We start from the raw sequence: 13233 nt of genomic DNA, 5'->3' as shown, positions 1-13233 counted from the left end.
CTAATTCAGCTAATAATTGATCTTCTGATATATATTGGTCATCTGACATTATGATGAATAATTTATATTGCAGGAAAATATAAGAAAAAATCGTTCAATTTCATCACACAACTTAGTAAATGTTCACTGCACTAGCCTAGTGATGTTATGGATGACAGTCTTACAGTGTGAACAATAAAATCTACACGAAAACTATAGAATAAATTTGAAATAATATCACCTCAAGTCTTACTAAGAAAAGTTGGCACAATAGATCACCATTGATGACAAAAAATAAGTTTATTCATAGTATTTAGGCTATCAGTTCACAAGAAGACACATAACCTACAAACATAACCTGGCAACTTCATTCATGTCTGACCGGTGACCGGACTGCACAATGGGTACAGGAAGGAACAAACTGTTTTCATCGATAACTATTCAATTCTTCAAATTTACATACAACTAACGTCAGAAATAAAATTAAAGCAGACAATAATGAACTCTCAATATTTTTCCCGAATAATCTCAAACATCTCATAACTTTTCAAGCACTTTCAAAATCAACTGTTTCACTCGATCACCTAATGCATAGAGCTACAGAAAAGAAGAGTACCACTTTGATTAAAACTGAACTCTAGCGGACAGTTCTTGAACTAGCTGGTTTACCATGCTTTGGGGATCAAAAGGAACAACATCCCAATGATGCAGAATCAAATTGGAGTTGAGCAGATGTGATAATATGGTTTGGGTCTTGTGGTACCCATTGTGCAACTAAGGGTTATATGAATTCAAATTGTGTGGTACAGAGTTTCAGCTCAATAAAAAATGTTGTGAAAATCAATGAAAATTCCTAAATAAAAATTGAAATATATTATGATAATGTTCTCAGCTCAATTTCAGATCAATAAAAATGTTTCGAAATCAATGAAATTTACTTTTTAAAATATGAAACATGATACAGTACTGTTAATTCAAATGGAATATTGCATTATAGTATTCCCTATCCTGTACTGGCATGTAGGGAAAAGCTGCCTTGATATATTTTTTCTTCTCATCACTCATTCCTTTTGTAGGTTTTTGCAATTTTGGTGTAACCTGAAACACACTCAAACCCCTAAACTCTGAATTATTAGTCTTCTTCTTGATGTTTCTTTTCGTATTCCTCTCAGCTGGTGTCTCACAAAACTTTATGTTTGCAGAGTTCTCTGGCTCAAACTTGTCATGGGATTTGTAGTTTACAATGTGTAGAGTTCTTGTAAACTTCAAAACAGCAACACTGGCGAATGGTACAGTCCTATAGTTGAGAAGTTTTGCAGTTCCTTGAAAATCTTTAAAATCAGTAGGCTTCATTTGTATGACATGATATGGGTTCCGGGGACTGGTCTGTTTTAAGATTCGAATCAAGCCAATTGGGGAGAAAAAGTCACTTTTGTTCATGACTCTCTCAATTATACTGTGGACAGTATCAATTTCCTGGGCCCAGGAATGACCTGGTAAGGAGTATTTCATTATAACCGAGGTTACTTGAGGACTTTCCTTGATAAAATACATAACTGCGTTTGATATTATAGAGTTACGGTTCTGGGGTCAGGTTTTCTCTTACGTATAATTAATGTATCCCGAGTTTGTACACAAGAGGCAACAAAAGCTACTCTCTTATCACGGTTGTTAAGTGACCAATACTCTTCAAAAATAGCTTATTGGTATGAAATTCTATTTAAAGTTTCCTCTTCTAGAAATGTATAGCATTGATTTCTGCAACGTTGGAGAGGCTTACATTTCCTTGCAGCTACCTTTTTACCTCTGTAGTTAGTGTATTCCTTTCCCAAATTCAATGATTTTTTTCGTTCTGCACGAATTTTCCTGGACCATTTGTGTTGTTGCTGTTGCTCAGCAGCATGTATAATCGCAGTGTTTGGATTGTCAGTAACATGAAGATGAACTTGCCTCATCTGACACTGATCCAGGAACTCCATTAGATTTGTCATGTACTGAAGAAACATTTTCTGAATTCTGAAAAGACATTGGTATATTAGCTAAGGTGGTCAAATGTGCCCCCTTTTTTTTCTTGCTAGGGGGTATGCTGGAATCTTCTTCACTACTGGTGTCATTAGTTTCACTGTTAACTGGATGGTATGTTTTGTCTTTGTCGCCATCATCTGGGTCCTCGAAGAATTCTTCTAGGTTTGAATTGTAAGAATTTGATTCAACTCCATGCTGAGAAGATACTGGATAAGTTCCCTCCACCTGTAAAGTCAGCCCGTCTATCACTTCAATATGACCTATATCCATGTCATGTTTTGATGGTGAGTGTCCACTTATGTTCTCATAGTCAGTGCCAACTGAAACAGAATGACAAAAGAATAAAGGTAACAAAATAATAATTGTGGTTGCATAGTTAATGTTTGTAGTATTTAATTATGAAATTGGATGCTGTATTCAATATTCCATAATGTAAGTAGCTTGATACTGAAAATAATGGTATCTATAATACCATTCTAATGATATTTATCATCATCTGCAGTCTGAAATAGAAATTTTAAGCAGTCTTGAATTTGGTAAAGAATGTAACAAACCTGTATCAGTTGCATCAAGATGAACTGTATCCATGTCACATTCTGGTGGTGGAGAATGTCCACTTATATTCTCATTGTTATCTGGATGCTATCTTTTTTCTTTGTTGCTCTCATCTTGGTCCACAAAGAAATCTTCTAGATTTGAATTGTAAGAATTTGGTCCAACTTCATGCTGAGAATATGCTAGATCAGGTATGTCCTCCTGAACAAGCATCTCCTCCATTGCTTCAAGATGTCCTATTTCCATGTCACGTAATGGTGATGAGTGTCTACTTATATTATTAGTTTTGTTGTTGACAACTAAAACAGAATGAATAAAGAATAGGGGGAGTATAAAAGCAGTTGTTTGGTCTATAAAATGTAACTAATACTAATTTTGAGGTTAAGATGAGTAGAGCTATAACGTTTCACAGCACAAGATAAGAACTATTTCACAGTTCAATAAGATGGAAACTAACCTCCTCAATTTAACCCAACTTACAATGCAATTCAACCTAGGCTGTAGGCCTATGTTGTGTTTTTTCTTAGTTGTAGTAACGTACTTCATACAATAAGTTGAAGCAAATTTGATATTATTCCAATTCTGATAACATGTTTTATCCTACAGCGCAAGCAGATACAAAAAGGATAAAAACAAATTTTATCAGCTAATAAGCCATATTATAATAAGATTTCAGATTGAAATTTTTCTTTCTTTTTCTTGGGCTTTCTCTCAATTTGGCCAATGAAATATTTCACACTGATTCTCAGAGGAAATTTCACTAGAACCCAGTCCTGAACTTTCCACTCATCAGCTCCAATGCTCAAACCATTTGTTTCCTCATCTAATTCTTTATTTCGTAGTACAGTGTTCAAAAAGTAGTCATCATCTGATGAATCTGTCAAATTACAAATACTTATTCAGAACTGCCAATCTTCTGTATTTTTATTGTTATAGACAATTTGTATTTATTTTTCATTCCCCTTCATTTCTTTTGCTTTGCGCTTCTTCTTTCTCTTATTTTTGTTCAATACCCACCTCTTCATTCTCAAGTCTTTCCAGAATCTCTCTAATTGTAAATGACCTCTGCTCCTGAAGCGACTTTCCTCTTCCCTACAAATTGAGCTGATGAGCTTTTCATTTCACATTGGACAGCGAAAGCTCTGCAAATGTGCCAGTTTTGCTAGTCGTGCTAGATAATAGTGATATTATAAAAGTCATATTATAATAGTTAGAATAATCAGCTAGTAATCACAAGACTTTGTGTATACAAGATTATTCTTGCTATCAAAATAAGAAAAGAAATAAAATCACGTACTAACCTGATTCAGAGAGAGAAAAAATTTGAAGAGTATGTCTGGAACAGGCTGGAGGTACCAATTCAGAAGATCGTTTAGGCCTCAACATTGCAGATTCAACCAACAGTATACAACAGTACAACACTAAACTTATTGCTGATATATAAATAAATAAACATACTATTGGTCATACCAGCTATTATTTTTTGCTAATAAAACACATCTATAATAATCACTGTAGAAACGACCTGCAACAAAACTACTCTACAATACAACATAACCTCATTGACGATCAGTAGAGGAGTTGAGTATAGAATATACAACCATTTTGTATTCTACACAACCAGCTGATGTTTAATCAATTTACAGTATGGTACTTCAGAATAACTAAATACTGGTTTCAGCTCACAGTAAAAATAAATTGAATTCATGGAAAATGAATAGTAATAATAACTTTATTATTTTCGAAAATAATACAAAAATATTGTAGCCTACATTGACTTAAATCCTTTCAATCGTGAGTTTGGGTGAAGGACTGTTGGTGTAAAAAGACATAATGATGACTTAAATCATTTTGAACAAGAGTTTAGATGAAAGATTGAAGGTGTAAAAGGACATATAATGACTTAAATCCTTTTGATTGTGAGCTTAGGTGAAGAATATTGAAGGTGAAAAAAGACATATAATGACTTAAATCCTTTATTCTTGAAACGGACGAAAATTATGAGAGAGGCTAAAGAGAATAAGTCAACTTATACTGTTTATACTTAAAAGTAATTATACTTATGAGATTTCCGTAGAGAAATAAGTTGGCTTGTATCATTTTTGCTAATTATTATTACTACTTATCCTAACTTACTCACTTACTTACTTACTTACTTACTTATCCTTATTATTACTACTACTAACTATTATTACTAATTATTATTACTACTTTTCATAGGTTTATACCAAAACCTATGAAATTTCTGTAAAGTGATAAGTCGACTTTAATCATTTATATCAAACATAAATGTTTTTTTCTGAGATATATCCATTTTACCATGAGAATAACTCTAAAACTATATCACATTGACTTAAATCCTTTATACCAAAAAAAGAGCAAATTTTTCTGTATAAGAACATGTAGAAAAGCCAAAATCGACATTTTGTGACTTAACCCCTTTTTACTTATCAGTACAGATTTATTCTCTGAAATTTTCGAATAAATGGACTCCAACAGGAATAGATTCTGCAGTTCCATCAGTGTAAAATATGGTTGGGATTTCAGAGGACATGAGGGAGGATATGATTAGGTTACTCACCACTGGATGTGCGGTTGCTCCATAGTGCTGCTGGTGGGGGCGCCCCTTGCCGGTTCCTTGCAGATATATATGTTGCACTTATATGAGTTTTGAGTGATGAAGTGGTGAAATGAGAGGTGAATGAGAACTAAATGACAGTAATATTTAAATATGAGAACGAGAGTACGAGAGCAAGAATGAGAGAGGGAGAGTTTGCGTGAGTGCACAAATTATAGGTTAACAACTAACAACACTTGGTCCACACAGCTCAGAGCTCACAGAGCGATTGACTCCCGGGAGAATGGCAGCCGGCAAATGTCCTATTGCCGGCAGGCAACGATAAGATAAGCTGCTGCAACAATCAGCTATAGTGAGGTCCACGTTATAATGGCAGTGAAGGAAGATACGAGAACAACATTGTCAAATTGACTCCATTTTGCCACTGAGTGTAAACAGCTGTTATTCAATTCATCCCATTAAATTTGGTCTGATATTAAATTTAATTCCTTCGATTAAATTGTCAATTTCATGTCAAATTAATTTAATTCATCAATAAAATATATTATTTCATAATATGATTCTAAACTTTGCTTTCTTATCTGAGATCAGATTTACAAACATGAAATGGCGGCTAATTTGAAATGCTGTGATTCACCAATCTGAACTTCAAAACAACAGCAATTAAGATATTTGCCAGGTATTCTATTCCAATTTCATTTAAAAATAGAAATCCTATCTATGATACGATAATTTCAATGGAAATAATTCTGAAATAACCTTTCAATATTTTCTAACAACTCGACAAACTTTAGGAAATAAAGAATTTAAACCTAGGTCAGAGTGGATCACTGAAAAATTAACTAAAAAAAAATACAATTTAAAAATTCTCTCTATAAGAAATATCAAGAGCAACCAAATAATTCTATAAATAAGAAAAAATATCTAATAGTTTTCTAACAACTCGACAAACTATAGGAAATAAAGAATTTAAACCTAGGTCAGAGTGGATCACTGAAAAATTAACTAAAAAAAAAATACAATTTAAAAATTCTCTCTATAAGAAATATCAAGAGCAACCAAATAATTCCATAAATAAGAAAAAATATCTAAAATATAGGAATAAATTAAGAAACGAAATTTGTAACACAAAACAGGAATTTTTTTCAAAGTTGTCTGAATCCTGCAAAAACAATGTTAAGGAGCAATGGAAACTTTTAAATCGATTGCTAGGGAGGTGGGAAAAAAGGAAGGGAATTGGAAGAATAACTCTCCAAAATGGTGAAACAATAGATAATACTAAACATATAGCTGATAGCATAAATAACTACTTACTCACTATTGTAGATAATAATAGATCCAAATTGGAAGATTGTTTACAAGATGAAGGTCTAGCTGATGTTTTTCCAAAATCAAGTTAGATCAGTCTTTATTCACCCCATAAATGAAGAAGAATTGCGGAACATAATTAAAGATCTAAAGATGAAAAACTTGAAAAGTTTTTCATCTTTAGATCTTTAATTATGTTTCAAAAACTTGTTCTGGGATAATTATGTTCACTATGTGCCCCAGAAGACTGATATTTCATAGGTTCTCTGGAAGCAGACTTTTTGTTCTTATCAAAACTGGTACTTGAATAAGACTTACTTGGGCTTACTTGAAGTAAGTTTGTCTGAGAGGAACCCTTCCTCGAATCCCTTCTAAAAGTATGTCTTGTTGCTCTGTAATCATCTAACATATTCACAAGTTCTTCAATCTTCACGGTTTTAGGTAGATCATCAATCAGATTCTCACGAATTTCGTTTGGTATTCTTCGTTTAATCTGGTCAACTACAAATAGCTCTTTCAGGCTTTCGTATTCATTCACTTGTAATTCTTCAACCCATTCATTAAAAACGTTTTTGAGTTCAAAAGCAAAATTTTCTCTGGATTAAGCTTAAATTGTTGAGCAATAAACTTTTTATAATTATGATCATGGTCGTTTGCAAGTGGATCAGGCTCTCTTGTAATGTGAACTCCCTCACACTGTGGTTTTTTGTTTAGAGTGGGTTTCGAACTCCCTCACTTTATATAGAACTTTGCCTGGCGCCAATCAATCACTTTGGACTGATAAAATGATAACTGTACTATAACTTCACTCACTGTATTGATACTTATTATTTCACTCACTGAACTAATATTAGAAGAAAAAGATAAAGAGAGATAGATCAGGGTCGTGTGTAAGGGAATTGATGAAGTGAAAGGCGAAACAAAGGTTAATTATGAATTGAGGCGGAAGGGGAACTAACCAAGAAGCTGATGGAGAAGTACACAACTTCTCCATTGATTCAGAAGATGAAGAAAATGATGAACCGCTGGCCATGGATGCTTCGTCATAAGACATTTAAATATTATTTTCAAATAGGATAACATTCATATTTGGGACATCATTCCAACTAATATTTGGCATCTGGTTTCAAGATTTCATTGAACTATGAACACTTTTCAAGTTTATTTTCCATAAAGACATATATTTTTCAGCCCAATTAACAAGATTATATTAAATAGGAATGGATAAATAATTAAATATATTAAACAGTATTGTAATATTTATTACCTATACAAAATTTACTCATGAAAGAAACCTTATTGGGGAGAACAGATTTATAAGCCCTTATTGTATAGAATGTTATAGAGAGTATTCTCCCCAATAAGGGCGTTCAACATACTTCCATATTATATTAAATTGAAAATGAAGTATCATGAAATAAAATTTGTTTTTATTAATTTAGCATAGAGAACATATTTTCAAAAGAATTGAACCATTCATATTTGAACAATGTTAACTAAATTTCACAAGATATATGTGTAAAAACTTTGGATCTTCATATCTCAGAATGATAGTTTTGAGTTACAGCCCTTATGCACCTACCGCCTCAATTTATTAATAAACTTTAAATTGAAATGATTTTTTTTAAATTGATCAAAAATATAGAAATGATTAGAAATAAATATACAAGATTATTGAGTTTTTGAAAATACTACAGTTCAAGTTTAATTTTATACAATAAAATTTAACAAACAGTTCCTATTTTATCAGGTTACTTGAAGAGTAAAATATAAAATCAAAATATTGAACACCTTTAGTCAAAAAATACGATTACAGTTGAAAATAAAAGAATTAATAAATTTAAAAAAAATTAATATGATTATGGGAGCCTTGCTTTAATAAACTATTGTTTGTGCTTGGAAGAAAATTTCAACTATAAGTTTCAAGAAGTTAATCAAAACTGTAAGCTTCAAAAAGTTAATTTAAACTGGATCTACAGATATGTATTTAAAAATAAGTAATAATAAAATTTTCTCTTTACTAATAATAATAATAATATCGAGTGACCTGGCTGGCTCAGGTCTGGTGTCAGAGTTTTCAGGTCGCAGCTGATCAATTTCAGGGCCTCTGACATGACCTGACGACTGCTTTTTAGGCAGCCGGGACCGACGGCTTAACGTGTCCATCCGAAACACGGGAGTGGCCCGAGATAAATATCTTGCCTGGGCCGGGAATTGAACCCGGGCCTCTGAATCATAAAGCCAAATATTCTCTTTACTATGATGCTATAAAATTCAATAAACTTTTTTGGGCTTTTTAGGGTGGGGTGGTATGGATTTGAGATTAGGAAAATTGAAAATTCTAAATACAAACTCTGAAATTTGGATACTGATAATTGAATACATACTACTTGAATTGTATTAATAAAGTAATCAATCTTATAAATCTAATATGGAAGATACTTCAATAATAAACACATGAAATGAAGAACAAAATACAATTTCATACAGTACATCATCACAATTAAATTGGATTAATCAAATTTAAATGAATAAGATACTTATCAACTCAGCAGGTTTCTTATACTTATTGTATACCTATTACTCATTGTCAACATGTTTCAATCAAACATACCTAATTCTATTTACAAATTTACCCTGAGCCTACGAATCAACTAACTTACTTAGCTTATAATAATGTTTAAATTTTAAATCATTTGTACATCATACTTTTTATTGAATAATTTATATATAGCCTAACCTACTTCATGCCCTAATTTTTATAGACATGTACTCGTTTCATGATAATGGTTTTAATTTAAGTGATCACCATTCAAATAATTGATCATAGAAAAATAATCATTTTAATAGTGCAGTCATATGCTAACCACATGGTAACATTGTAAATGACATAATATCATAACATAATTCTACTACTATTCTAACTGATTATCTATATTGCTATACGCCATCTACATATACCTGCCATCAACTTATGCTATAGCTATAAACAAGGGTTAACACAAAACACAGTGGGCCATGTGGTTTCTATTGTAAGCGTGTCTGTGAATAGCGTTAAAAATATTGTTAAGTTTGTATAAAAGAAGCTCATAGAGAAATTGATACGCTGGTAGCAATGTGTAGCAATATGTGTTTGGATACAGGAAGCTCATGTTTTGATACAGGAGTTTTGATGCAAATGCTGGCAGCCCAAGTAACAATGATACTGATAAGATCTTATAGGACATATACATACAGATCACAGGCCAGAGCTACATAGTAATATTGCTGTATAATTATAGCGACTGTGATGATTATTATTGTAAGTTATTTGTTAATTTTTAAATGACAACTTATTGATTCTCAATCTTTCAAATTTCCGAAAAGCTTTTTTTTGTCATCTTTAAATATGATATAAACACTGAAAATCAACTACCATAAAATACTTCACCGGCTCCGGTACGAGTGGTGAGTTAAATTATGTTATAAAAGTATGTTAAAGTTTTGATTTTAAATGAAATCAATACAATAATATATGAGTTGAATGTAAATTCTTATTGCGAATTCCACAAAACTCCACTACGGGTGCTTCTGTCATCTATAAAATTCCCTAACAACGTGCATGCAGCTATTATATTTCTCAAAAATATCCTCATCCTCAATGGAATTTTTGAGAGCCTGTAGCAAAGCACGGGGTAACTTGCTAGTCACCAATAAATGAATGCAGAAAAGCGGTTTTAACTTCTTCTTTAGAATCATTTAGTTCTTTTGCAGTTAAATATAGTTCAAACTTCCCTACAAACACTTTTAAATTCAATGACACATCACCAGAAGTGACATCAAGCAACAAAGGCTGAGCTATTAATGACAACTGCGCCATGTTTGGTATAGACAATAATATGAATTTACATTTACAGTACTATCATCTTTATTACTGTTAAGTTGAACTATTGATATTAATATTGACAAATTACATTATCCACTTAACCTCTTAAGGGAATCCTAATCTTGACTAGTGCTCTCACGCCAGGTGCACCAACCCAACAAATAATATTTGGAGATTTTGTTGAGGCATGACTCTGTTGAATTTTTTATGTAAAAATTATAATTCTCGAGTTAATTGAAATAAAAATAATTGTAAAAGATTAAGATTTGTATCCTACAAATTCTTCAAGTTGAGGTCAGTACTAAATATCAGGTTGAGAATTTTATCCTCTGCAACAGGTCAATAACTAATGCAGTATGAATTGGTGATTTGGGGAGCTACTTTTGATACTCATCTGTCAGCACTGTCAATTGTCCAAAGAAAGATCATCAAAACAATGTTAATTCGACCATTATTGTACTCTTCAATAAATGCTTTTAGTGAACTTTAAGTCATGACTATTTTTGTCAACTGTATGTGTTACTTTTTTGATAATTATATATTAAAATAATAAATAATATTATAAAAATATTCTAATTACAATTCTATTATAAAATTTGAATGTTACGTTTCAAATCTTACATCATTTGAAAACAGCTCATTTACATTGATCCAAAGATTATAAATAACATTCCAAATAATCTCACCAATAAAAAAGTAACTGTATATATCCCATCTAATGTTAAAAAAATGGATAATTTTAACATAGGTACTATTCTAATATGTACGTAATTTGGTTCAGATTATTTATCTGATTCATTCAAAGTTTTTGATGAATTTTTGTTAGGCTAGGGTGTATTGCACTTGAATGAATTATATCCTCAGTTCTGAAAAAGTTGAGTTTCTCCTTTTGTAATAATTGCCACTCCTACTGGCATTCAAGTTTTACTTTTGCTAGTAATGATCCACAATGAGCTCTATTAAGTGTAAGAAAGATTGAAATCTTCAAACAATAAATGTTTTACTCACTTTGTATAGTATTTTGAGAATTTGTATTTTTTAGTTTATATTTACATTGCATCTTGTTCATGCTTTTCTATGTTGAAAATAAATTTGAATTTCGAATTGAAAATTTAGTAGAATAATTCAAAATATGTGGCTTAATATCATTCTGTTATCTATGTTGTAATATTAGTATGTTGTTAGCTATGTTCTGTCAATAATATTATGTTAGTAATATTGTTTTGTATTTTATTAGAAATCACGTTGATGGTATTTTTATAATTGTAATTATTGTACCTGTGATATTTTGATGATTTTTCATAATACTGTCAAATTATACATCTTAATTGAATCGTTTGTTTAATTGTTTCAATTTTTCACTAATCTCACTATGTTCAAGTAGGTATATCTTCATGTGAGGCTTCACAGTAGATTCATACAAATCAAAGTAAATTTTATCACACAATACCAAATGTGGTAATATATGTTTAGTGACTTGCCTACTTTTGTCAATGAACATCAATATTGAGCTCAATGTGTATGGAATGTAGTGGCAAGAGTGGCACTATTCATAATGAATCTCAATTCAGTTGAAAATATATTTATCACAACACCATCAAAACAATATTATAATTTATAACCAGTGATCCCCTGGGTTGAAGAATTCGCTCATGAACTGTTGTATTGTAATCTTTGAAACCCTCAATTATACGGAGTTGGTGAAAAGTATGGAAACTGCTGAATATTTTTTCAACAAGAATAATTTGACAGTAGGTTTTGTTGGGGATCCTATTTGAAATGATAAATTACTCTCGCTTCAAAATCTTTGACCCTCATTTGAATTTATTTTTTTAATGAGAATGTGGTCAAGTGATACATGATTTCGATACATAGTTCCAAGAAAAAATGAACGGTGAAAACCACACATTGATATCTCAACCCATATCAGTTTGTTTATGTGAAAGATGTAAATTATGTTGTATATAACCCAGCTGAAATCATGTGTCAGCGTCTGTGTGATAGCTCCCAAATAGTCTCAGTGATGCTATGAATGAATAAATGGGAAAATTGTAGTAAGTGCATGCAATGATTTCTTCAGCTGACTATTTCACAACAAATGTTTCTCTTATTCACTTTCAATGTTATTTTTATATCCTGGTAAATGACGAAGGAGTGAGTCAATTTTTTTATCCAACGAACTTGACCTGTGAAAAGGTTAGAAGAATACATGTTCAAAATTTGAAGCTAATTGATTGATACTTTCTAAAGTTATTGTAGAACATACAAACAGACGGACAACGACTTTAGCCTTTATTAAGTTAAAAGTGAGAACTCGCTAACCCTTGTTCAATAATCAGTTCAACTGACGAGGTCTGCATTCACAAACTATGGCCCGGTTACACAAAGGCCGGGGTCCAATTTTAATCGTGATTGACTTCACGAGAACCAATCAGAGAAGGTTTTTTTTTGAAAAAGTGAAATTAAACACGATTAAAATTTAACCGGCTCTTGTGCAACTGTGACTTGAATGAATGAATGTCACAAATTGCCTTTAATTGCTCAGGAATAGAAGTTTATAAGAACTTAAATTCACAACTTTCAAATAATCTTTTACATATTTATCCTTGACCTCAGAGGGTTATGTTAAAAAAGCTGATTTACCTAGTGATAATTCAAATGACAATTAATTATATTCAATTGAAACTAGGGAGGTTGAAGTTATAATGACTGTGGAAAAAGACAGGAGATCAGCGTTGCCATTCTCTGCCTTGCCACTGCCTTATATAGAGGATAGCTAATACCGGCACATCTGATGTACTATTAACTGGTTAATCTTGTTAGAATTGGGATGGAATATTTTGTAATGTTAACATAAAATATTGTTAAAATGTTATTTCATTAATTTTCATTATAGGCTAGTTGGTTGGTTTTTGGCCCAACA

General features: G+C 31.7%; 1 protein-coding gene across 1 annotated transcript; it reads right to left on the bottom strand.

Annotated features, from left to right (window-relative positions):
- Window positions 1-1360: 1360 nt before the first annotated feature.
- LOC120351129 lies at window positions 1361-3969 on the bottom strand. The gene is made up of 3 exons (XM_039427265.1): window positions 3861-3969; window positions 2559-2858; window positions 1361-2324 (listed from the first exon to the last, which is right to left on the bottom strand). The coding sequence occupies exons 2-3, from the start codon at window positions 2590-2592 to the stop codon at window positions 1906-1908; spliced, it is 453 nt and encodes a 150-aa protein (XP_039283199.1). The 5' UTR covers window positions 2593-2858; window positions 3861-3969; the 3' UTR covers window positions 1361-1905.
- Window positions 3970-13233: the final 9264 nt, after the last annotated feature.

This window comes from Nilaparvata lugens, chromosome 4 (genome assembly GCF_014356525.2).
Source record: "Nilaparvata lugens isolate BPH chromosome 4, ASM1435652v1, whole genome shotgun sequence".
Taxonomy (NCBI): domain Eukaryota; kingdom Metazoa; phylum Arthropoda; class Insecta; order Hemiptera; family Delphacidae; genus Nilaparvata; species Nilaparvata lugens.
This window is presented reverse-complemented; position numbering and strand designations above follow the sequence as displayed.